At 38.8% G+C, this 27,775-nt stretch overlaps 1 protein-coding gene across 3 annotated transcripts in view; it reads right to left on the reverse strand.

Moving 5' to 3' along the window:
* LOC149250448 (uncharacterized) overlaps positions 1 to 27,775 on the reverse strand; it is a 549,018-nt gene that overhangs the window by 348,165 nt on the left and 173,078 nt on the right. For all 3 annotated transcript variants that reach the window (XM_089459091.1, XM_089459093.1, XM_089459092.1), the window contains exons 4-6: positions 4,323 to 4,445; positions 4,061 to 4,233; positions 3,720 to 3,795 (exon numbers count right to left, since the gene is read on the reverse strand). In XM_089459091.1, the coding sequence (XP_089315217.1) occupies positions 3,720 to 3,795; positions 4,061 to 4,233; positions 4,323 to 4,445 (372 nt within the window). The remainder of the gene's footprint in view (positions 1 to 3,719; positions 3,796 to 4,060; positions 4,234 to 4,322; positions 4,446 to 27,775) is intronic.

A 27,775-nucleotide genomic window follows, 5' to 3' on the forward strand; every position in this document is an offset into this window, starting at 1 on the left:
TATCACTCAGGACAACTGAATTTGTTGCAAATGCTCTGCTCGGCTGATGCCTTCAGTTTTCCTATGATCTGCGACCACGCTCTGATACCATGTTGAATTTTCTAAGTCTATCTGTTAGAAAATTAATTTGTATTTTGCTAGTTTATTTCTTCTACTTGTTTATAATAGAACAAGTTATTTAATACATTAAATACCGAAATAAACACAATACAGTCACAACATCTACAGATCATCAAATGAAAGAAAACAAGCACACAAGTGACACCGTTATTTTTGGACTAATGTCCATGGAAAAACCTAATGCGGAAAAACCGGTGCAACAATTCAGAGGGTTATATTATTATGCAGTCTATCTGAGTACAACTGGGTGCCTAACTGGCTCACCCGACAGAGAAAAATACACGGCGGCAATACCTCTATATCCGAAAACAAGTATTCAGAAAACCTATCCCACGAAACCCTCTCCGGTACAATTGAAGCTCAGCACTGGCCCTTTTGGCCACTACGCAGCCTCCTGCTGACCTGCGTCAGCCCCAAGACCCTCTGCGTCAACCCTCTAAGGCACTGCATAGCCTCTGGAAGCCTCTGCATCACTCCCTCTGCCCTTTGCGTGGATGACGCAGTCTCTCTAGGCTTTGCACTGCCTCTGCTGGGCTTTGCAACTAGTGTCATTTACATTACAAAATGCAGAATGGGTTTACAAAACTCCAGTGTACATATAGCTGATAATGATGAATCTGTGGATCATCTGAGTGCTCGGACATGATGGAAATCCATGCGCGAAAAAATGTACCGCTATGGGATAGTTGACATGGAGTGGTCAACGGGCCTAAAGACTGAGAGAACAGGGGTATAAGTAGGGGAACTCGGCCTCCATTCTAAGCATCAAGTTCGAACTCAATTCCAACGAAGAAGTGCGAAAAGGAGGCAGTAAGAAAGGGTTTTTTTTAAGGTAAAAGGACACTCTTCTAGGGTATCGAAGGGTAAATCGAAGCAGAATCTTCTGGATCAACGAAATAGATTCTTCTGGGACAGTGAAGTAGATTCTTCTGGGGCAACAGAATCTTATGGGGCAATAGTATCTTCTAGGGCAGCGAAGAAGGAATCTTATGGGAGGCAGTGAATAGGTTTCTTCTGGGATAGCGAAGGAAGGAAGCCTCTGGAATAGAAAAGTAGAGACCGAGTTTCTCTAGAAGATCTAGAGGCTGAGATTCTCTCGGGCAATAGTGAAGGTGCAGCATAAGAAGTAGAGACCAAGTTTCTCTAGAAGAATAAAAACGAAGGAAGGACAATAAAGGGCAAGGTTGGTGACAAGGTTCTTGAATGATACTAGAGTCAAGAGTCAGTGTCATGGTCTTGGTACTTATCAATTGAAGATCTAGAAGAAGAATTTTATCGAGTTTTCCTCTCTAGAGGTGAGAGGTTTTGGCCCTGGCTAGAGAAGCCTATACTTTGTGTCACTTTTCTTTATTTTGATAATTGTTTTGATGAAAAAGAACACTCTAATAAGCTAACAAAGTGAAAGATCATAAGTAAAAGAAGAACAAGCAATTATCAAGCAAAGAAATTGTTAACATTGAATGCCCTATATTTCTCAACAGACAGCTGATAGGGTTGACACGATTTGACAAAATCATGGACATCTACAAGCAATGGTGGCCAATGATAACCTCCTCTCAAAAGTTTGTGTTGTCATCCTAGCAACATAATGTTCACCATAGAATCCACCATGCAAATATTTCATGAGATTTTTGGACTAATCCTAGTCAATGCACCTTTGCACTAAACCATCAAGATTCCTCCATCCTAGACATCCTTGAATCAAGCAATACTTAGAAGCCTTTAGCCTAAGAGCTATTCTTTTATGATCACTCAAATTGTTTGGACAAGTAAAATTTCTCAAATAATATATAATATCAGCATACCAATTACGATGTTCCAACTTAGACAAGAAAAAGGAAATGATATGCATCTAACCAATGTTCAAAGCCTTCTCATTGCCTTCAGGTAACATATTTAATAAACCTTTCCCTTTGATTACTTAGTGGGCTTGATTTCCATATCATATTCTCAAATCTGTGAAACCCACTTTCCTTTTATATGCAAACAGTCCTATTGAGCAAGGATATCCTTCATGACATAGGCAATAATTCTTGAATAACCCACATAACTTCTAAAATGCTTTAAGGATTAGAACAAAACATATGCTGCTTGTCCATAATTGAATACTTGAGGTCAGAATCCCTTGTTAGACTGGCACTAATCTCTAGATCCCTCCATCACGCTTTCACTTCCTAAAAGAATACCAAAAACATTGTTTTACTAAAGCTAATCTCTTATCACCTTGTGCCTCATGGTTTAGTTTTAGACTTTAGTAATCCTACTTAGGGATACACCACTTGAGCTGGAGGAGAGCCAACGTAAAGTGATTCACCCCTTGAGCTGGAAGAGAGCCAATGTAAAGTGATTCACCCCTTGACCTGGAAGAGAGCCAATGTAAAGTGAAGAAGATAGGTTGCTCTGTGGGAGAAGCTCCAAGGAAGAACCAAAATGCATAACTGGAAAGGGCCCTAATTTTCAAGCTTTGATAGCATCTGAAATGTGCATAATTAAAATATAAAATGAAAACACTCACAAGTGAATGTAAGAGATAAATTGTGACAATGCACACACACTACAACATCTATTTCATTAAGTATATGTAGGACCACGAAATTGGTAGCTGGAGAATATTTTTTGAAGAGCAAGGTGAGATATCTGCAATTAATGGTTGAAGTGGTTGAGATGTACAAATATCAATGCACAAATACAGGTATAATACAAATTACACCATGTAGTAGTTCTCCTCAACTAGCTAAATCTAGTCAGCTTTCTCATGCAAAATTCTTGAACTAGCATATTTATTTTTTTAACCTAGTCAGGACCCAACACGTGTTTAGCTACTACATACTGTTGGAGATTTGCAATTTTGAAATATTTGCTCTCATGATTGTCACTCTTTTGTCACATGATCACCCCAAATCGCGTGGCATTCATTTAGAAATTCCTATGAATGGATGGTGAATTCATCGCTTCAGTATATATTTCAAAGCTCTTCTCAATTAAAATAAAATGTAAGTTCCAAACTTGTAGACTGAGTTTGTATTTTCTTATATTAAAAGAAAAATCATTGTGTTAGATCATTTCAATTGTTGTCTTGAATGTAATATCTAGTTTAGGGTTCACATCTCCTTTCATGCAGTTTACTTCACATTTCATCATTGTTATGTTGCTATAAGTTGTCTTTCAGAGCCACTTGCTTCATCTAACAGTGGAGATGCATGCTTGAGATCAATTAGAATGTTGAATTCACCTATGTGAGTTTTGGGCTATGATAAAGCGGCATTAAACGTAGTATTTTGTAAACCCATGGAGTGTGATAATTGGTGTGGTTTGCAATGATGGTGCATTTGTGTGTGTGTGCAAACGTGACATTCCCTTTTTCTTTATAGTGCATAATATATCATTCTTGAAGATTGTGAAACTCAGGTAAAAGTCCTCTATTATTTTGTATGAATCGTAATAGATTTGACTTCCACAAATAAGTTAATAACAAACAATATTAAATGTACTTTTGCACAACATGTTTCTACAATATTAAAAAAATTGATTGAATGATAAAAGCCATAATTGTTGCTAATATAAACTACATATTGGACCATAAAAGAAGATAAGCATACCAGTAGGACACTATCGATGCCTGACATTCCAAGCTCATAAAAGAAGGAAACCAGTATGATTTGCCTAAGGATTCCACTGTCATAGAAATAAAATAATGCTGTAAGATAAATCCTTATTGCATTTCTAAATTAAATATAAAGTCAGACTCTTCGAAGATATTGTAGTATAAACAGAAATGAGGCCCATACTATTACAATCAAGAATATACATATATAAACGGCGTCATCTTTGTTATTGTTAAAAGGGAAGCTGTAGAAAGCCCCCTATTATGTGGTAAATTTATCAACATTTATCTAAGATTGCAATTGTTTGGGGCATGTAGAGAGGACAGAAAGTAAACCTCCTTGAGACAATTGTTATAGTTTCCTTTGTTGAATTCCACCGATGCATGATGATAGACTCTGACTGAAGCAACAGTGACCTCCGCTGATCTTGGTCTGGAACAACACATTTTGACTCCACCAGAAATGCTTTTGCATAAACTGTTGAAATAACCAAGAGAACAGTTGCAACCTGAATATGTCAATTCTATTAATAAGTTATGCCAGCTAAGAATTTGTTGGCTTAGTTTTATGGTGACTAGACTTCTAAAGAGAACATGCCTGGAAAATATATTTTTCGGGAAGAAGGCGTGCTACTAGGTTCCCCACAAGATGTGCACATGAGAAGAGGCCTGTTATGTATCCAAAAGCCATAGCCCGTTTGCTACCTCGTACAAGATCTGCCTATTCATAATAAGAATCTCAAGAATGTCATATTTCTTAGCAAAACTTCATCCAGAAATGAATTCTAAATCTAAACGTGGTTTTAAAAAGTTCTACTCAGAACAGCATTTCATCCATAGGCAAGGGGACTTAAAAGGGGTCGATTTGAGAAAGAATAATTTACCAGTTGTACACACTAGTAGCAATAAAAAAAATACTTTAATCTAACAATTTAAATCACGGTTTCACATAGCTTTGAATCTCCTTTATGTCTTTCCTTGCCATTTAGGCACTAAAAAATACACATGAAAAATGCATACATGACATGATCAACGAACTCACCCATCATATTGTTATAATTGAAATACCAATACATTGCTAGTTTCTGTTGGGTTTGGAAAGTAGACAATATACTCTCTTGGAAGATAAGTGGGAAATATAGCAACAAATACAATAACGAGATAAATAAATTTAACATATATGATAAATCCCATTGCACATAAATTGGCATTTAATGTCTGTTGAAATAGTTACTAGGTTCGGTCTTCATAGTTGTCCTTGTACTTGTATCAATATATGTTTCATGTAAAACAAAAGAAGAAAAAGAAATTATTATTATTATTTTGTAGCATGTTCTTCATGCCTTATTTTTAGTCAGAAGGGCATGTTCTTCGTGACCTTGTGAAAAGAAGAAAATTTGAATTTTTGTAATTGTCATATGTCCCTCCAAGTTGCCAAGTCGGCCCTCCAGGATGACAAGTCGGCCAGCCCAAGAGTCATGTCTTTTTGCATGAGGAAACAACTATATATTGGCACATATCCTCCACCATTTGCAATCCAATTTGGGTCTCTTCTGAGGAAGGCAATTTTTGGATCTGTGGCATGAAGTCTGAGGCACATACAGTGAGTTATCTGTGGCAACATATCTTCTATGGATCCGAACTAACTGTGGCAACATATCTTCTGTGGATCCAAACTACTGTGGCTATATCTCTGTGACAATTCAGGCTACCTGAGGCTATATATCTGTGACAATTTGGGCTAGCTAAGGCTGCATCCTTGTGACTGTTCGGGCTACCTAAGGCTACATCTCTGTGACAGTTCGAGGCTACCTGTGCCTACATCTCTGTCACAGTCCAGGGTTCCTGTGCCTATAACTCTGTGACAGTTCGGGGTTCTTGTGGCACTTTCTCTGTGATGATGCAAGTTCTCTGAGGCACCTTCTTACATGATATGCAAACCACTCGAGACATTTATCATCTGTGACTTATGGCAGACTTCATGTTCAGATTTGGTGGAGGGTTCACTTGGCAATTGGATCTTCATAGCCTCTGGCCTAAATTTTGGTGTCTCTTGTCTCTTGTGCATTGTGATCTCTATATTTTGTTAATGTGTAATTGCTCGATGACATAACTAATCAAATTAAATACTAAGAAAAAGAATGCATATCAGTCACAAGTAATTACCATAATAAGAAATTCTACACTTTATTTGAATTTCAACATGGTATCAGAGATAGGAAGATTGAAGAACAATCATCTATGAAAGGAATGAGAAGCATAAGGCAGGTTAGAAGGTTTGTTCAAAGCCTGTAAAGCAGCCGAGTTCATCAGTAGAGGAAGGACTCTGTCAATCTGCATTTTCTCTCTGTGTTTAAGGCTGAAATCAGTGTATTATATGAAAGAGACCGAAAGGCTTATATTATATCAGATGTGAAGGCCGGAGTTTCCTCATTGTATTGTGCTAGAAGTTAAGGAAAAATAACACTGAAGTTTTCTTTTTTTTTATGATCCTAGACAGAGGGCAAACTCTGTGATAGTTTTCAGAGGTTTGAGAATGAGTTTCAGAAGCACATCTTCATGTGAATTCCTGTGACATGACATACCTCTCTGTGATGCAAGTTTCTATGGTAACATACCTCTCTGTGATGCGAGTCCCTGTGGACATTAGAAATATTTTAAGATCTGAATTACATCATCTCTCCAACATCCGAAATGACACCTCTTTGAGGATTCCGAATTCCTTTTTTCTTTAGACATATGACATTCATAAGAGCTACCTGTGGAATCTATAAAATTTTGTGGACCTGTGATAAGGACATGAAGCACCTTATGTGTGGAACCATGCAAATATTACAAAGAAACTACAAGGTTGAAAGTTATATCTCTGTGATCTATTAAAGAAATGTGATCTGAATTATCTGCAGAAGGACCAAGACAAACTTTCTGAACATCACTATATGACAGCAAGGAGGAAGAGCAGCATTGGATCGTTGATCTGCTCACTCAACAGGTTTGGAACGCAGAAATGAAGACACAATCACCAAATTCAAATGCAAGTATCTTTGTGGAAAAATTGTGAATTTGAGGGCTTATAAGACTCTGGAATTATGCAAACTGTCACTAAAATAAATCTAAGAGGCATCCAAGCTTCCTCTATAATTTCACTCATCCAAACTCATCTCTAAAGCACCTTATGCGAATCTTGCAGCATTCCTTATGCAAGTCCTTCATATAATTTCAGTAATCTGAGTTTTTGTGTTGATGTTTTGGTGATCCAAATGACATCTAAAATAAGTGTGAAGGTCTGTAGCTGATATCTGAAATAGCATTATTGCATCTCGGTATTGTTCATAACACAAGCCCCCTTCTTCCTTAACAGATTTGAGGTCCGAAGTATGCATCCCTGAAGAGAAGTATGATTGAAGGACTGAATATACTGGTTGTAGATAATTCGAATATAGGATCCTTCTAGAGTTCATCTCTGTGGTTCATATCCTAGTCTGAAGGCAGAAAGTCTGAAGCACTTCTATTGAAGGAATACAATATACATAAGTGAAAGAAGAACCAAATAACCTTTGTTGCAAAAGGAGTGGATCCCTGTGATAAAAAACGGTAAGGATGAAAGAGGTATGTATAACCTCTGTTCATTTCAAAGTTGTCTTCAAACCAATGTCAATTATATTGAATAGTATGCTAATTCTACTAGGGAATAACATGATCTCTTGAAGGATAAGTGTCATTTGTGTAGATATGTTAGAAATCGTTCATATGTTAAGCATTCAAAGTTTTTCCCTACATATGAAGACTAGGTCTTTGCGATCAAATGAAATGAAAACCATCTCATGTATAGAAGGCTTGTCAATAGAATTTCTAGGGTTTGCAACTAACAAAGTTGTGTATTGTAGAAATTGCAACTTTTAAAGAATGGCAAGACATGAAGACTTTGGAACTTGAAGCATCTAGGGTTTGTAAACCCTAGCAAAGATTTGAATTAGAAAACCCCTAGGAACAAAAACCCTTACTAATTGTTTCCACTGAAAGAAGAAGATCTAGCTCTTGAAGATGACAGAAATGACATCATGGTAATGTGAGGACAAGATTGATGAAAAAGTCCAAGATTAAGAGGGAGTTGACCTTTCTCAAAGGTAAGTACTCTACATCTCCTTAATTACTATTATTGCTATTGTCTTTGTACTTTGCTTAACTATATTTTTTCTTTCATAGCCTCCTAATAAAGCTTGCAGGTCAATAATAAGAACTACGTAAGCTTTGACAGCAAATGAAAGATTGTAGCAAAGCACGAAGACTTTCCTAGAAGATGCAAAAGAAGTTTGCTTTGAGATAGCAGCATGAAGGTTCTCCCAGTAAGAGGGAAAGGATCATGTTAAGACGAATGTCTCAATTAGAAAAGAAAAAAATCTCCATATTTTTGAAGAAGCTTCATGATTAAAGAAGGCCTCGTACTTTGAAGGACTCGTGAAGAAATATTGACTTCAAAGGGAGCTGGAGGCAAAAGTTGACATGTAGGATCTTACACTACAACGTGAGACTTCAGAATACATTGTTTGGGTTGGCAGTGCTAATGATGAGAAGAGATGCTACTAATGGTTGGGATCTGGTTCCAGGAAGAGCATGAAGCAGAATTTTGTTGCACTACAAAGGCAAAAGATGTGGCAGTTGGTACAATTAGCTACGAAGTTGTTTGGGTCCGTAAAATGTTTGATGGACTATTTGATGATGTGATGGACTCAATCGTGATTCTCTACAAAGATTGTCAAGAACCTGGCTTTTCTTAGAAGATGGAAGAGCTTAATGATTCAAGAGTATGGTGCATGTTTCCCACCATTTTGTGGGTGATATCCCTAGGAGAATTTTTTTCTCCAAGATGGTCCTCAGTCGGCAATCAACAACCCCTTGCAACCACCAGCTAGCTCACTGTGCCATTTCTCCGCCACCTGAACAAGCCATGTGGTCCCTCGCCCATCTACCATGATCATATGTTTGAAGGTGGGCCTCCCATACCTAAAGGTATGCATTGTCATTTGGTAATTGAATATTGCAGTTTGCTTATCATGGACACTTCTGGGCATGGATTAATGGGGGGATTCAGCGAAAAGAATGGGCTAGGTCTGTGTTCCTGTCCCCTAGAGCCCTTTTGGATATTAGCCTTGCATTCTAGTCCCATGGGATCTCTTTTACTGACCATTTGACTTTAGGGATAGTATTTCACAGGAAACCCCAATTTTGTTTGTGTGGTCCTGCTCCCTTATCCGCTTATATTACCCCCCTTGGGTCCACATTCCTCCACTGAGTCCACATAGTGTAAGCTCACCCCTTCCCCTTGCCTCCACCTTGGATTAGGCCTGGAATGATGCCCCAGAGGTTGATGCAGCGAAAAAAGGGATAAAAGCATATTTGGCCACATTCAACAGGAAAATGTACCACAAATGCAAAAGAAGGCTAGTACAAACACATTTAACACGTGGGCAAAAGTCAATACATGAGCTCTACCCCATCATCATGGTCATCACCCTAGTTCCTACAGGTTCTATGAGCTTCCTTCATCATATAGGAACCCATGATTGTCCCAACCCCTGGTGAGAAATGAACTTCCCTACCATAAAAGGGGGTATTCACTACTATATCTTATGCATCATGCTCTTACCCCTTGAGCCCCGAGCAATTAATCAAAGAAAATCATAAAAAGGAAAAAGGCATATAAAGAAGGGTGGAAAAATCAATGCCGGGGCACCTCATATACCACGATTGCTCCCTCCTATACATTATAAACCCAAGTGTGGGCTTCCCTTTTATTAGCTACCCTTGTACCCCAGCATGTGGCCCAGCACTGCCCCTTCTCATCCCCTACTTCATTTACCTATATGTCACATGCAACAACAATTTGAAGGATGTACCTTGAATATATTATCCCCTTTAGAAGTACCTAATAGGATACTTGGTTAACCCCATTTGGAGTTTAGGAGACATTGGCACATACCAAATCCCATTATGGATGCGTCAACCATTATGAAGTCCCCACCTGTGGTCCATGATTGGTAAGCTCATTTACTCAATTTCTTTGATGACTTCTTGTACTGGATGGCTAGGGGACACATTGGATCCTATGCAAGATTGCAGATGGTCTTCATCTAGGATTTGGTATCCCTATACGGGGTCCTAATCCTCTAGAGGGCTACAATGGCATATGTAGGGTGTGTGTTGCACCCACCTTCTCCAAAACTCCTCCCTAAGGCTGACCACCTGATATCCTTCAACTCTCAAAGTTTCCCAGGCAAATGTTGGCCCAATAAAGCTCTGATCACAACTGCATGTTCCCTTCTCTTCTGACCCAGAAATACGCACCGCTAGTTTGTGGTTGAATGTGTTGGCTATGGATCTTCCCTGGTGCTCCTCAAGGTGCTGTGAAAATGCCTTCCTAGGGTGGCACTCGTAGTCCCCCGAAGGTAAGGTTGAATCTCCTGCTTGAGAGATTCGTGGCTAAGCAGCCAGTTGACTCGGCTAAGTAGCTCGAGCAAACAGTCAAGTGATTTCAATATGCAAGAATGAATGAATCCTCAAGTGAGGAGCTCTTCCTCCTTATGACTTCGTGGGCCTCCCTTTTCCTCATGTGGGCCCCTCCAACAGCCATACGCTTTCCCACCAACGCAATTCAAATTGCCCCATGCGTTTTCCCACTTGGATGGCCCCCACCTTCCACTAGCAAATAAATCCAGCCTTCATTTCTCCTAAGTCCCTAAGTCAAAATTGCTTGGGTCCTTTACTTAACAAAATTTGTACCAAAATGGGGACAGACAAAAAACTGTTACAAATTCATTTGGGAAGGGACATGACATTAGTGTATAAATACAAGTGAGATGAGTTCATTTGCTCATCATCACTTTGGATTTGATCTCTTCTCTCTCTTGAGAATTTCGCAATTTTTCTTGGAGGATGAATTGGAGATTTATGGATGAATTTTGATGTGTGGATTTGGTTTATCTCATCTTGGAGCTTCTCTATTGTCAAATTGTGGATGGTTGGATATGTTCTATTACATGTAAGTACATGTTTTTAATGCTATTCTTGTTTTACTTTGTCATATACATTGGATTGGGATTTTCGCTATTTTCAGGGCTAATTGTTGCATGGATTTACTGCTTAAATTGTGGAATTTTGTCTCTATAAAGCATCGCTCAATGTATGGGCCATGTAATTTGAATGAAATCTCCTACGGATAATTCTATCAACGAATTCATCTTGATAAGCCATCACCTTTTTGCACATCGAAGTATTAAAGCTATAAGATTGCTTCTCTTTGTCCTAGAATGCTTGAGGTAGTCTTGAGGCCTCCTTGACTAAGAACCAAGGTACTCATTCATATTTATCATAGACTCCATTCTCCCAAGACTAAGGCATTGATCTACCAAGAGGTGGTCACCTAAAATCAACTCTTTTTCACCTTTTCCTAGGTCTAGCCAAGTTGGGTCACCTAGGGCATCATTTTCCTGACAAAATAGCCCTCCAAAAAGTTCAATCTCCTAGCCTCTCTTGCGTTGGTGTCTCCTCAAGGCCTCTTCCAATTTTGAAGCCATTCTGATGGTGGAGTTGTGAGAAAAGCCAAGCCCTAGCTCCGAGATCAAACTTTGCCCTAGTATCCCCAAGGCTAGTGCCTCATAGGATCAATTCAACACCTTTAAGTGAAAATTATTTCTTTGATCCTTTCCCCCTCCTTGTCTGGGTTAAGAACATCATTGGTTGCTAAACTCTTACCTCCTAACCTAAGTTGGGTACACTTGGTCCCATGTGGTCCCATTCCTTTGAAAAGATAATTCTTCAACCTTAGCTGAGGTGACAGTGGGCTAAGTCTCCATTTGTTGCCCTTGGTCTAGCATTTTCCATTTAGGGATCCCCTTTAGGTCCCCTGCTACTTTGAGTGGTAACAGTGCAGATAGGAGTCGAGAAGCTACAAACAAGATGAACAAGTAGTTGATATACAGGAAGTATGAGTACCTCCGACACAAGCTTGGGCTTATAGTTATCTCCTCCCTAGATGAAAGGGAGTGAGGATGGACAACGTGTTCTCCATGTATCACATACTATGGCCAAGACTAACAGTCGTAATCCTAGTGCATGAACATTGGTAGGGAGAATAGTGGATTGGATAAGCATCAGGACATACATTCTTGAGTCATGTATTGTGATTGACTAGGATTAGCATCCTAAGTTGGATACATCGACTTGGTAAAGAATTGTCTGGTCCTTAGTTAGGAAATGGTCCTGTGAGGACATACCTTGGGAACACCAGGGTGGTGTATGTGCCTTGAGAGGTGATGGTGTCCAAATTTATGCCTCCCAGCATTGTGCTTTGATCTAGTGAAGAGATAGAGCGTACTTGTCAAGGCCTTGGTATTTTGACAATATTGGTTATACTGATGTTATCATCATTGATGCTTATTGTTAATTTGGCAGCTCAGTGACAAATTCCAACCATGGGACTAGATTCCTCTTTTCGAGAAGATCAAATTTGACTATTGAAGCGCCCAATTCAAACAAGGGAAAGTGTACTTATGAAGAAAAGCCCACATATGCACATTTGGACAGGTCGGCCCTAATAGGAAATAGGTCACCTTGGGAAGCCTATAAATACAAGTGACCTCAAGCTCATTTGGACATCACCAAGCATCTTCTTCTTCGTTCGCACAAGTCCAAGCAAGGTCGAGGAAAGTGGTTCGCACAAGTCCAAAAATATAGGGTTGAAGCTTGCACGTGTTCTAGGGTATTGGGTCTCAGCCACATGCACAGCTCTTCCTCCATGTGGTTGGGCTCTAGGGCTAATTTTGACATATGACTGCAGTTGACCATAGTTGACCACAGACAAGAAAAGCTTTCTCTAATATATACTGATGTTGGGAACATATTTCTGAATGTTATTGGGTTATTTTGCTAGATCATTTTGTATTGGGCTCATTGTACTCTCTGTTGAACATTTTATGACAATCTAATAGAAGAAAAATTTACAAAGGTTTTTCCCCCTTGTGGGGTTTTTCCCTGGTCTTTAACCAAACCCGATGTCTCTTGTTGATGTGTTGATTGTCTCCTTTATCATGCCATTTACTGTTCTATCTTCAGTGACCGTTGATAATTGGGAAAATTAATTGTTATTGCAAAGATTGTTAATTGAAAAATTGAATTGGGCTAAAAGTAATTGAAACAGCATAGCAGTGTCAAAATTAACATGGTATCAAAGCTAAGGTGAAGGACAAGCCCAAAAGGAGACAAGTATTCAAACAATCATCTTTGGAAAGTTGAAGGAGTCTATATAGTTAAGCCAAGATGTATTCCTCTTTCTTCAAGGAACATGAGAAGTTGGGTGACTCATCTAACTTTGTTGCATGGAAGATCAAGTTGGAGATCATAGCTAATAACAATGATGTTTTGGAATACATTCAAGGAAAAGTACCTAAGCCTCCGGAAAATGCTTCCGCTGCTGCCAAGAACAAGCACAAGAAAGGTGAGTTAAAAGCAAAGAAAATTATAGTTGATGGTTTACAAGATAATTTACTTGCATATGTTGGAAATTTAAGAAAGTCTAAGGACATGTATGATAAGATAGTTCACATGTATGAAATCAACAATTTGAATGAAATCATCTCCTTGAAAGATCAACTCAAAGACAAGAAGATGAACAAGGGAGAGTCCATGCAATCCTATATTATGAGGATATCTCGTCTTAGATATCAATTGCAAAGAGTTGGAGAATCTGTGCCCGACATGGATTTGATGATTGTAACTCTTAGAGGTCTCCCTCCTATTTGGGAAACCTTCATTACTAACATAAGCAACAACAATGCCTTCCCATCATTTGATTAAATTGTTGGAAAGCTCACTCAAGAAGAATCGAGGATGGTTTCTAGAGGCGGGATACAAAAGCATGAAGAAGGAGAACCCACTGCATTCATCACTCGCGACAAGAAGAAGAAAGAAAAAGGAGGTCCATCAAATTCAAGAAAGCCTCCTCCTCGAAATTCAAATAGAAGGTTTGGAAGATCTAAGGAATTGTTGCACATTGAATGCTTCAATTGTCATAAGAGAGGCCACTATGCTCGAGATTTCCCTGAGAAGAACAATGGTCCATGCCAAGGTTACTTGGGAGCGGGAGTGGGAGCGGGAGCAGAAGCAGGAGCAAGAAGCGATATTTTCAAAAGGTCTTGGTTTGGGAGCGAATTTTTATATAATATATATTTATATATATATTCATGCATATATGTCAACAAAAGCATGTAGTATGATGAATTAGATATAAAAAGCATAAAAGCAAGGATTGAACATATAACATCAATCATATAGAAGTTATAATCCTCATCAACCACGTCCACAAGTTAGTAACATACAACATATTGAGTCTCATGATTCATCAATCTTAAACTTTCAAGCTTTCAAAATTCAATATATAACATTTATCACCATTGATCACTAAAGTTGCAACTTGTACTCGTAACCATTACCATTACCAAGTAACCAAACGATAACAAAGAATATCTAACATGAAATGAAATGTTTCATCTTTCAATTTTCACGAAGTATCATATTCATAATTCATTACCAATGAATTATAATTGCCAACTTCAAACTTCAAACTTAAATTGTCATATATTGTTTACAAAAAATATTATAATAAATATGAAAGAGTCAACAGTTATAAAAACTACTAGAAACTAGAAAAGACAAGTAAATCTATTATCTATTGCTAATGCTTGGGCCTCTCGCTGCCACAAGAAATGTCTAATTTCTGAGAAAGCGTGTAGCATGATGAATTAGTTATAAATATTAAAAAGCATAAAAACATGGATTAAACCATATAGCATCAATCATATAGTAGCTACAATCTTCGTCAACCACAGGTCCACAAGTTACAAGTTTTGATTTATATAGCATGTAAGGGTGCACATAACAAAAATAGCATCGAGTGCAATCCATCTTTGAACCAAAAATACATAAACAAATAGGCTCTAGATGGCCTCTATCATCCAAAAAAATCATGCTACAACAAATACCTACATATCATCAAAATAATTGTCTATGTTGGGATATTTGTCATTAATATCACTCTTTAAGCATTAACATAAGATAGAAAAAACGTAGCATGTCAAGTCAAGATTTTGTGTGAGTGATGGGTACATTTTTAGTAGGGTCATGATAGAGGATTTCGAAAACCAATGTCACTAACATCAAGGTACATAGAGGGATTGGTACTCTTGACGAGTTCCATATTCTAGTACGTGACAAAATCCAATGGAAATATTGTAATCCCCCCAATCCTGATATCCTGAAAAATTGATAAGTCTGTTGGATTTTGAGTAAAATTTAAAATTCTACTTTCTCCATATGAAATACAATCAAGTCGGAACCACTCTCAAACATCCCGAGTCATTTCATAGTAATGTTAAAAATTTAAGTAAAATGATGAAAATGAAAGATAAAGGAGAATGGCACTTTTACTTTAAGAATTTAACATTACAATGAATTGCATATCAATACTAGGGCCATAGGCTTGAGCATTAGGCTACCCCACCGAAGAAGTGGAGGAAGCTGAAAGAAGAAATCCAAGAATGAGGAAGTAAGAGATCTCTATTATGATTGAGATGGTCTTTCTCACCTAAGTTCTTTTCAAGTTCCTAAGCCTTTTGTTGTAAGATATGGCTATCATAACAAAAATGATGGGATGCATCAAGGCATCATAGAAGCTGTTAGAGTCGGTCTAGTAGCCCTCCATCAGCGATCAAAACTCTTTGCATTTGCATAAGTAGGTGTCTCATCAGTGTCAATTTTTGCATCCCATTGGGCATGCCATAACCCTGATGGAGAAGTTGTTGTATTTGTAACCCTCTTGGCATTGCTGGATCAGGTCATTTCAGTCATTAAGCTCTTTCAAGCTTGTCTTGTCTTGTCTTGAGGTCAATTTCCTAGGTCTAGGGTTTTGGTCAAGTATGTTTACAAGGTCTTGTGTCTGAAGGTCAATGAGTGTTCAGCAAGCCAGAGGGATGATTGTAAAGGTGTTTCTTCGAAATTTTTTATCTGGTACAGTTAATTTTCACCTTGGATTTAAAAACTCTGTTTTTAAAGCCAAGGTCATTTTTCAAATTTTTGTAAAAAGTGATGAAATTTCAAAAGACTTCAGTGGACAGTATGCAACCCTGGTCCCCTTGCCAAGATCCCTCAGATGATCTCCCTGCAAAAATAATCAAGCTAAAGCACTAAATGAGTCAATTTCAGGACAAAGGAAACCAAAAAGTCAGTTTTATAAAGTGTCAAAGAGAAACATTAGAAAGTGGCTTTGAGCATGAAATTTATTCAAATGAAACCTATAAAGACCAAATCTCCCTCCTTTTACTCTCATTGTGCATCCAAGACCGTTGCAAGAGAGTTGGGCGAGTGATTGAGTGAAAGGAGTGAAAGTTGAGCAAATTCGGGCGATTGACAGGCGCGCGACCCGTCAGGCCAGGCGCGCGACCCGTCAGAAGGGTTCCTGCAGTGTATTTTTATAACGGGCGCGACCCGTCAGGCCCGCGCGACCCGTTGGGTGAGGCGCGCGACCCGTCAGCGACCTCCCTTCCAAACCCTTTGCAAATTTGTTCAAGCACCCGCCAAATCATCAAATTGCTTGAGGTAGGTTCTCCAAACTGGGAAATGATTGCTGGTTATGTTTGAAGGTCATCATGATTGTGTTTTTAATGATCAAATTGTGCAAGAGAACGCTCCATATGGTTGTATGTAAATTTGTAAAAATTTGCTAGGGTTTGTTGCTGTTTCAATGGTCTTTTCCCTTGTATTCATTTTTCCTCATTCCCATTTCATTTTCCTTGTATTGCCATGTAAATTTCCCTTTTAAATTTGTAAAGAAAATAAACCCTACCCCTTTTCCCTAAAAAATAAAAAATACAAACCCTAACCCTACCCCTCATAATACCCATGTAAACACATGTATTTAAATGATGCATATGCAGTGATATTTGCAGTGTTTTTCCCTAAATTCCCTGTTGTATACATGTATTCCCATTTTCCTTGTAAAAATGTCCCTCCCCTAACATTTTCCTCATGTTCCTTGTCCCCTTGAAATAGCATATAAATCAGCTTTTTACAGGCAGAAACAGCGGCACAGTTTGTCCACTTTGCTCTTTAAACAATGTCAGAAACTGAAACCTATTAGCAAAGTGATGACCAGTCATCAGCTTCAGAGATTGAGGTACAGAGGAGGCCTCATAAGGGTGGTAAGGGTGGACATCATAAGCGAGAGGAGCCCACCTCTTTAGCAGAGTTACAGGCTTGTCCTATGGCAGTCACATGTTTCCAGTATATGTCTTGCTATGAGTTTTGTGAGAGGATCTCTCGGATTCAGCACCACAGAGAGTTGGCTCGCCTATTTGTTTTACACTTGCATGATGGACATGTCAACCTTGCAGGGGTGAATTTTACATTGACAACCGAGGTGATCTCACATGCCACAGGGATACCTAATGTTGGGGAGGTGTGGAATAAGCGCAAGGTGTTGGATAATGTTCACTTTGAGCCTTTTGTCCGGCCACCATTCATGAGACATTTGGCAGGTGTGTTTCCATTCAGGTTTCTCAGGAGCGAGTATGCTCCCATGATGAGGCTCATCATGCACTATTTTACCTGTGAGGGCAGATTTTCACAGGTATATTCATACCATATTCGCCTCTTGATGCACTTCACCCGAGTGAGGATGATGAACATCCCTGTTTTCTTCTATCAGAACATTCAAAGGATGGTGCCCATGTTGCAGAGGAAGAGCCCGGCACAGCAGTATAGGAGCCTGTACCATTATGGTTTGATTCAGCTAGTAATATTGCATCAGTTGGCTCAACAGGGCATCTCATGGGAGGAGTTCATCTCTCGTGAGTTTTTCACAGCACCACCCTCACCACATCCTGAGGTTGTTCACTAGGAGGGAGGACCATCCCAGCAGCATGACATCCCTGTCACTAGACATGTCAACTCCTCACCTCTAGTTACCTATGAGAAAGGCCCGAGGGCCTTATTTGCAACAGCTCGGCGAGTACTATCTCCACAGCAGGTGGAAGGGGTCTCGCCTTCATCATCAGCTCAGCGAGTGTTATCTCCACATCAGGTGGAAGAGGCCTCGCTCTCTTCAGCAGCACAGGCAACATAGAGGGGCAAGCAGCCCAAGATTGATGAGGGGCCATCAGGAGTTCCAGATATTGAGCTTGTTGATCTTGAGGCCATTTCCCCAAGCCAAGAGGCAAAGGAGGTCATTCAGCACCTTAGAGCTGAAAATGAGGTATTGCAAAAGAGACTAGAAGGTGCACAATGGACAATCTCATACCTGGAGCAGCGCAACAAACAGTTGGAGGATGAGAAAGCACTTGATGAGCTGTGGAGGATCCGTAGTGACCGAATCTTGAACCGAAGAAGACCCGGTGACCCATTGCCCGCTGACCGAGAGTCCATGCTCATCCAGGTAAATGCACACTTGGAGAGGCTGTTGGCTAAGGCCAACCAAGAGAAGAAATTGCTGAGGAACATGAAGAACCATTTCTGGGCAAGAATGCATGTGTGCAAGGCAAAGATGAAGATGTTTCAAAGGCGGTTGACCGAGGCACTAAAACGGAGAAAGAGGCCCAATCCCCTCCGTATCTTGGCTGAGGCTTCACTCAAGGATCAAGACACTAAATAGCCTAGCCACAGCACAAATCCCAAAAAATTTTGAGAATTTTGGGTGAATTTTGGCATTTTCAGGCAATTTGCAGGTTTTTCCCATTAACGGGTCTCACCCCCCGTGCGACCCTTCATCATGGCAACTCCTTTTGACAAAAACTCAGCATTTCCAGATTTGTCATGCAAAGTTACACATGCTCATGGATGAACTTGAGATTTGGTGAAGTTTTGGGCCTCCAGAAAGTCAAAAAACTAGCAAAAAATGACTTTCTGCCACTTTTTTGAACTGCAGAAAGCAGTCTTGGGAGATTTGATTTTTGACAGGGCAAATGAACTCCAAATTCAAAAATTCCAGTTGGGTTAGAAAGTAGACTCACAAACCTTTCCAACAAGCCTACTCTTGCCCAATTTGGACACCTGCAAGTGCCCCAAATGTGGTCCCAAAGGCGCGCGACCCGTTAGGCAGGGGCACGCGACCCGTCATGCAGATTTTTCCAAAAATGCACTGTACAGCTCAGAAAAGCGCAGTTTGACCCAGTTTGACTTTTTGGGGTGAATTATGATCCTCTTTGATGTAATTATTGTACTTTTTAGACACTTTTACTCTTATGTAACATTTCTAGAAGATTCATTCATGAAAAGGGTAAATATTAAATGAATGAATTGGTTTCCTGGCTTATAGAGGCAAGTTGTTTTGACTGCCTAGTTTGTAGTGCTTAGTTTAGAAGTGGTTGAAACAGCTCCTAGGATAGTGAGCTCGACCCATGGAGGCAGGGAAAGAGGTTAGATCATCTATATTATGTACTTTCTTGCTCATTTTCATGGTGGGACTCTTGAGGGAGAAGCTATCATTGTATTATTCACTATATCTCTGCAATTTTTGGCTAAGGAAGACCAGGGTTTTGCTGTCCTCTTTGGGATTCTTGTGGACTCATGTGTTGATGGTGTGTTTCTCAATGTACTTGTAAGCTTGTTATGTGACTCATTTCTTTTCTTTTACTTCTGCACATTAAACAAATGAAGTGTTAAAGTAAGAATCCATGCTTGCCATGCTCTGCTTTTAAGTTTGTTTAATTTCAATGTTTTCTACTGTCTAAAGAGAATTCAAAGTTATTGTTTGCTCTCTTTAGCTCTTCACCTTTCATTCCTGACCATCCATCTCAATTAAAGGCATCAACACTGTCTCCTACCTCGCCCCAAGGAACCCCCTGCAGAAACTGTGTCCAATCCACGCACCCAAAATTGCCCTCTCCTCAATTTGCCACCAAAAACCCAAAAAACCCCAAATCAACCCCTTTTGATCAGTTTACTAGCCTAAAATCAGTGTTACCCTATTGGTTATCTCGTCTATTGAAGATTTTATCGAGATAGACCGGAGAGAGCCTTCTCCTACCCCGTAGCGCTAGCTACGAGGCTAAATGGTTTGATGTTGCCTTGAGGTTTGCCTTTCTCAGCCTGAGGTGAAATTTCAAGCGCTAACAGAAGTATTGAAAGCAAGACCTCGGGACATTATCATAGAGAAGCATGAAAAATGGTTAAAATCTATGACAGTCATCAACGAAGGATGTAGCTCTTGGAACCTCATTGAAAAACATAAGTGGCACTTATGGAAAAGAAAGAAAAAGGTCATATAGTACAAGGTTCATCATACATATGTCAAAAGGAAACATCTGTCGATGGGGATACTTTAGATCCTCAAGATTCTCTAATGGAACCTTCATTGAAAGGTTCACCGATCAAGGGGGGAAGCAAGTGTTTCATCAAGAATTCCAAACTTGTCAAATTCATGGGATGATGGTAGGATGACATAAAAGGTGAAACAGATCAAGGGATTGAAGCTCTTTCAATCAAGGAAGTTGTTGCAGGAAGTTTGGATGGCCCAAAGAAAAATGAGGTATGTATGCTTACATTCGATATTGAAGAGTCATGTCATATGGTTACAGGTATCATGGATCAATGCTCTATCCTGAGAGCATAATCAAAAGGAAGGATCTCCTCCCTCGAAGGAATGCGGGAATGCATGGTCACACATTCACTAGATGAAATCAACATAATATGTCCTCATATGAAGTATGAGGTGGTTGACATTAATTGGAGGAACTCTGATTGGAAGTTCCTGAGAATGAAATGTGTGAAGAAAGAAAGGAAGAGATCGTGGGATATGCAACCATGGAAAAAGGAAATCAACATCCATAGACCAAGAATATTTGACTAGGATATCTCCATGAAAGATATGTAGACTCTGATGGAGTCTGAAAAAGAAAGAGACCCTTGACAATATATATATCTTTGGGAGATGTGTCAATATGTATGCAGGATGCAGATGCAAACCAGAAGATGTCATGATGAAAGACCATCACAAAGGTAATTTTCATTTTAATGTTCATTCCTTTATTTTTTTGAACAAATATCTGGATGGGCTTATGCAAGGCTGTCGAGGGAAGATCTATGGATATATTCCAACATCGATGCCCATATAGTAGGATTAACGATCCTTATGGAAACATGGAATGAAGAAGGAAGCATGGCATGAAGGAAGGCCAGATATGAATAGATGGATCACTTTTCAATTATGACATGACTGATTCATGGATGAAAGTGATGAATGGTATGTGCCCTATGAAGAAGTCCCAAACATGAAGACTCCTAGATAACAAAAAGAAGTTCATGACATCATGAGGAGGAGTTCTTCAAGCAACTGGATGCCCCATCATCTACACCTGGGGCATTGTTATAGGTCCCTGGAAACAAGTTTTTTACTTGGTAGAAACATGGAAGCAAAATTCCTAAGCCAAGAGGGAGCTTAGGTACATTCCTTTATTGGAATAGGTATGTCCTCCCTAGTTAAGAGGGAGAGATAAACACATCATTATTGTCTTCACTTGGGAAGACAGAATGGAGGATTGGGTAAACGTCTGGCATCTGATGCTCTTTGAGGATGTGTTAGGGCATCTAAGATAAGAATAGTCGTAGAGAACCGATATTCTTTGAGGACTGGGAATCCAAGATATGAATAGTCCTGGTGGAACACACCATGAGAACCCGGGTGGGCTATGTTCCGAGAGAGACAATGATGACGGTGTTTATACATCATTGGTCTCGCCAACATTGTGCTTAGACCTTGTGAAGAGATAGAGTTGTTAGTCAAGGCCTTGCTATGTGACAATGTTGGTTGATATGATGCTAAACAGATGGGTTACCAATCCAACTCTTCTTATGAGAAATTCTCTAGATTGAGAATAACCAAGTACCATTATGAATACCTCCCTAGTTAGGAGGAAGTGTTGAAAAATGTAACTAGGTTCGGTCTTCATAATGACATATGTAATTGTGATTTCATGTAATTGATGAAAAGAAGAAAAATAAAATTATTATTGTAATGTTTGTCTCATGGGTTTCATGAGCAAGGAAATTTAGTTTTAGTAACGGCTCCCATTGTGAGCCTTTAGGATTTGTCATCTAGTCATAAAAGTCAATTTGAGTCTATGTCATGTATGAAGAACCCTTCTTGGGCATGTTACACATTTATATAAGTCATTAAAAGAGTCAAAAGACCCTCCAAGACAAGCACAAGCATCTCCTAGCAAGTCGGCTTCAAGATGGAATTAATAATCTCCTCCAACTGACACATCGGATCATCCTCCATCAAGTCAGCTAATTTGAGGGGGAAACCACTATAAATAGGCAGCTCAGCCTCAGTTCAGAGAACAAAATTTTGGACAAGTGAAGGACTACAGTAAGAAGTGCGAGAATCACTTGGAAGGAAGTCGTATAGCCAATGAAAGAAAGAAGGGAAGAGCGAGAACCGTTTGGGTCTGTTTTAGGGTTATCCTTCACTCACACGTGCAAAGAGGAGGGACTATTTATGTTGCAGCAAAGGCTGAAGCATTGCATTTCCATAGGAAGGTCAAAGCAAGAGGAGATAAGGGTAAATCTCTAGCCGAGTTACCGAGAAGATCTCCCACTAAAGCGAAGGGAATCAAGTCATAATAGGTGGTCTTATGCATATGTTAGGATTTCTTAATTAGGATTGCAGACCTAATTCAAAGAGGTCGAAAGTCTGAAGTAGAAGGAAGTCAATGTTGAAGAGGAGCCGAGAAGAAGAAAGGAGCAGAAGGTTGACTATCGATGACTAAGGATCTCATCAAAGGAGCTTGTGTCTTGGTCTTGGAGTGGCAAGTAGGTCAAGGGTCTTGGTTTTGGTATTCGTCAATTGGAATCTCTATAAGAAGAAGAATTTGTTTGGGTTTTCTCCTCAAGTGGGAGAGGTTTTGGCGCTGGCTTATAGCTTATATTTTGTGTCTCTTGTCTGTTTATGGTTTATGCATCGGTAACTATTTGATGAAGAATAACGCTATAATAATATAAGTAAAAGAAGATCCTAATCTGAAGTAAAAAGCATTCACAAGCAGTTATCATTAGAAGGGAAATCACTTAACCTTGATGTCCTCAATTTCTCAACAACCCCCACTCTGTTCCATCACTATATCATTTTCCACCTACCACCTGATGAATGTAACATGGACATGTCACCCCCTTTAAAGGTTGAAACCACCTAATAGGGTCCTTGATTAACCCCCTTTATTGAGCTTGTAGACACTTGTACATGCCAAAGCCCACAATGAAAGGGTATGCCACCATGAAGTGCGCCATTGATTCCATGACTTGTACGCTCTTTTACTTGATTATTCTAATGATTTGTTGTATTGGAGGGCAAAGGGATGCATTGGATCTTATGCAGGATTGTAGGTGGGTCTCCATTTGGGGCTTGGTCTCCCTATAGAGGGTCCTGGCCCTCCAGAGGGCCACATTGGCACTTGTAGGGTGAGCATTAAGAGCCATGGGACTCCACCATAGCAGAGATTACTTCATGGATCCCCAACATCGCTCATTGATTTCTCGTGTTCCACCTTTTGGATGTGGATGATGCACCTTGTTCACCATGCCCAGCCGGCTCCACACATGCACCATACACTTGGCAGATGCTCCAGGGTCTAGATGAGGATGTGTCTCACTGCAGGAGACAAAGGGAGGGCTTATTTCATCATCCAAGCCCTTACAGATGGTTTATAGGCACCTTCGGTCCACTTGGAGACCCATGAGGATGTCATTGTACCCCTGTTGACCACTACGTGTCAACTTCCCAACAGTACACCCCCTTTTCTTCGCAAAAAAGGGATAGCGCTTGATCGACATATCCGTGCCATTCGACAGTCATCAACAGCTTGATCAATTTATGTTGTAAACCCAGTCTGCATATTTAATTGTAAATAATCTTAGCAGAGTTGAGTCATGTATGTAAATTGCCTAGGTGGACCTAATTTTCTAGTGATAATCTACGTTCCGGAAGGTTTTTTGTCTCACCGATCTATGATCGGCAGAGTTTTCCTTCAGCCTAACCCCAAAGCTGGAATGGATTTTGTCATTAGAATCTTAGGAGAATCCTAGTGTGTTAAACTGCTAGATTATAGTTGTGTCGCAGAACTGGGTGGTTTATGAGGGTCTATGTCAAATGGGTTCTCCCCCTTGAGATGTAAAGTTGTAAAAGTCATGATGTAAAGTGTCTTGAGGATTAGAAAATGTTTTAATCCCCTCATAAGTCTTAAGTCCTAGGTCCTACGTGATTTTTCCAAAGACTAAGTTCGAGGATCCATTTAAAAATAAATTAAAAATTAAAAAATAAATAAAAATTTAAATAAAAATAAAAAATAGAAAAAAAAATAAAGAAAAAACCTAAAAATAATAAAATAATAATATTTTTGAGTAAATAAATGCAAAATTTCAATTTTTAATGCATTAAAAAATTCGTTGAATGAGATTAAGGGATGTCTTGATCCTCATCGACGGTTGAGATCATTTTGACGTGGATCACTTGAACTAGCCGTTGGGAATTTTTCCTTTAAATAGGGTGCTAAGGGTCATTTGAGATCAGATGGGATCTGAGAGTCTGGTGCTAAAGAAAGCTCTCTTGTAGTCATTTTTGTGCAATAAAGAAGACTTTGGGGTTAAAAATCTTGCTGGTGTTACTCTTCTGAAAATGCTGTAAGATTGTTTTATATTTTTCTACATAATTTTATTTTCAGCGATTGATGATAGCTTAATGAAGATTGATCTAGGCACAGGTATCTGTAAGATTGTTTTATTTTTTTCTGCATAATTTTATTTTCAGCCATTGATGATAGCTTAATGAAGATTGATCTAGGCACAGGTATCTTGTCTGATCTTTGGGGTTTGAATGATAGTTTAGATTCTGAAATATAGTGGCAGGTATCTCCATTTGATCGGGGTTTCACTATTGTTTTCTCCTTCTATGTTAATGGTTGATTTTAAGCTGTGCAGGGAATCCTTTTTTAAGATTTACGGGCGTTAGGGAAGTTCTCGGCTGAACCAGCCAACTCCCGGGTTGTGTTTTCTGAAAGAGCCCAGCCAGTTCTTAATCGCGGGCTTATCATTCGAAATATTTTTTATGAATGCATGCAGGGTTTTCTGAAGCGTTTTACATTGAAATTAAATTCTGATAATATTACTGTGATTATTGATAAATCTGGCTTCTGAAGAGCTTTCAGTTTGTAAATACTGTAAATTTTTGCTGGGTTTTAGGTTTTCAGTTTTTGTTTTATGCACATATCATTTTTGGGTGATTTTTCATTCCAGGTTGCAGGGTTTCTGAAGATTTCCAAGGTTTATCTGCGCCGTTTTGCTGTCCAAGGGTTTCAGATATCAGTTGTTTTCAGATTTGGGGTTGCATTATTTGCAGGAAGTTTATTTTTATGTGCTCCCCATCAAATTCCAACTCCTGTACGCTGCCAAAGTCTGCAAAATTATTACGCTGCCACCATAACCTTGCATCAATTTCCTTCAGCCGCCGTCCAGCTATACACTGTCACATTTCGTTTCACCTTGCTCTTTCCCAAACTCGTTCGAGCTGCCAGGCCTGCGTTCTACGCTTTCTCTCATCTCTACGCTCCCATTGTTATCACCCTGCGTGCATCCCTTCAATCCTCTGCCCGTCGAACTCCTCCACACGTTTTTTTTATTTTCCATACCACCAAAACGCTACAGATCCCGGTCCCTTCTGCGTCCAATCCTCAACTGGCGGCTTTATTTGCTGCAAACGAATTGTTAAAAACTTGCAGATGAATCGTTGTCACCTCATATCTGCAAACGAAAGCTCAGAACAGACGTGGTTTCAAATCATTCCCGCAGCCTTCAACGCTGCCTCTCTCCCTGCAAAACACATCAAAAAAAAAGGGAGCCTCACGCAAGGTTTGATCTCCACGTTGCTGCAAACTCCACGCTGTTGTCATCCACCTTGCTCTTCTCACCGCATCGCAGTCCACGCATTCTCAGTTTTCTAGCTACGATTTTCCCCTTGCTGGCCTGCATACTCAACAAAAAAAAAACGATATGCTTAACTAATGTAAGCTAGGTTAGCGTTTATTTTTTTTTGATAGCATGTGTGTTAATTTAACAGCAAAAAAAAAACATAAAAAAAAGAATTTCAATATGCGTTGCTAGAGTTAACGTAGGTCTGTTTTCTTAGTTTTAGGTTTATAAAAAATAAAGTAAAAAATTCGATTTTCATTTTTTTTTATTTTAGTTTTAGGCTTTGTTTTCATGTATTAGATTGATTGTTTGATTTAGTTTTAAATTTATTTAAAATTCTTTAGGCTTTAGTTAGCATAGTTAGCTTTATATTTAGATTTGATTTTTATGATTAGCTTAGTTTAACTTTAAACTTATTAAATTTTGGTTTAGGATTTAGATTAGATTTAATTTTAATCTGACTTTTAGTTTCATTTAGTTTAATCTTTATCTTTTAAATTAGTTAGTTTAAAAATAAAAAAAACAAAAAAAAATATATCCACTTTTAAATAGATTTTAGTTCTAGATTTAATAAATTTTTATTTTAGTTCTAGATTTAAATTTAATTTTACTTTCTCTATAGTTTAAAAAAATAAATTAAAAAATATATATATATAAAAATAAAAAAATTCTTTTGTTTAGTTTAGTCTAGGATAAATTTGAGTTTCATTTTCTTTTAAGTCTAGCTTTGTTTTGTTTTTACTTTAAAAATAAAAAAATATAAAATTCATAAAATATAAAAACATAAAAAAATATATAAAAAAAAAAAGCAGTTTTGGGTTATTTTTTTAATTTAGATTTATATTTCAGTTTAGTTTTATTTAAAAAAAAAATTAAATAAATAAAATAAAATTTTTGAAAAAGCTTAACAAAAAAAATTGAAAAATCATTTTGTTGTCTTTTTTGTGATATTTTTCTATAGCTAAGTGCATTTAATGTTTATTAATAAGTTGGCTATGTGAAAGTGGTGGCGGCCAGCATTTAAATTTTACGATTTTTTAAAGCATTTAATTTTTCTTGAAGTTTAATTGCTGGATCATCGTTAAGGCGTTGTGCATTTGTGGAAAATCTTACATCACTTGGGTTTTTTGCTTATAAATGATTGTTAATCATGGAATTATAAAGTTCATATTTCTGCAGCTTTCGATAAGCAATCGTTTAATCATTAACTCCATAAGGCATTGGTCTATTAACTTAATAAAATCATTTTAGTGCTGGTTGTCCTTCGTGTCTCCCAACCCAACTGATTCACAGTTGGTCATCCATTTCCCTATAGGGTCTACCCCCCTTAGCCGCGGGAGACAGGCTTAAACGGAGAGATCGGGGATCAGGGTGACAGCCCCCGATCTGAGCGTTGTCGTGACAATCTGTGCGACAACAACCCCCACACCCATTTGGGAGCACCACAGTGACTTGCTTGAAAAACAAGGGGCCAACCCCTTGTCCACTATGTTTGGAGTCAATTCTCTCACCACGGCACACTTTGGACTTCATTAGGCCTCCTCAAAGGCCCGACGACTCATTTTATTGATCATTTTGCCTTATTGAGAAGCTTATTTTTATCTATTGAGCTATTTTGGTGGGCTTGTCACCAAGGGATATGATTGCACATTATTTTATTATTTGGGGTTTAATTCGGCCAAATAGACAAATCGAACTCATTAGAGATGATATAAATTGATGAGAGGTGTTTGATTTCTCCCATCATCACTTGGATTTGGGTTTAGCAGCTACTTGGAGAATTTCGCATTCCCTTTTGGAGGACAAGTTTGGTTTCATGGATGAATTTTGATGTTTGGATTCTATCTTCTTGGTCTTGGAGCTTCATTATTGGCATAATTTGATGATTGGATATACTCATTTGTACATGTAAGTGATGTTTTTCATGTTTATTATTGTTATCTACTTTGTCACATGAATGTTGCTGGGATTTTCGCTATATAGGTCTGAAATTTACTGTTATTCTATGCGAAATTGTGGAAATTTTGGTCTTTTGAAGCGTTGCAT

The sequence above is a fragment of the Pinus tabuliformis genome, chromosome 7 (genome assembly GCF_031772625.1).
Source record: "Pinus tabuliformis cultivar Carrire ecotype Pingquan chromosome 7, CPIR1, whole genome shotgun sequence".
NCBI lineage: Eukaryota > Viridiplantae > Streptophyta > Pinopsida > Pinales > Pinaceae > Pinus > Pinus tabuliformis.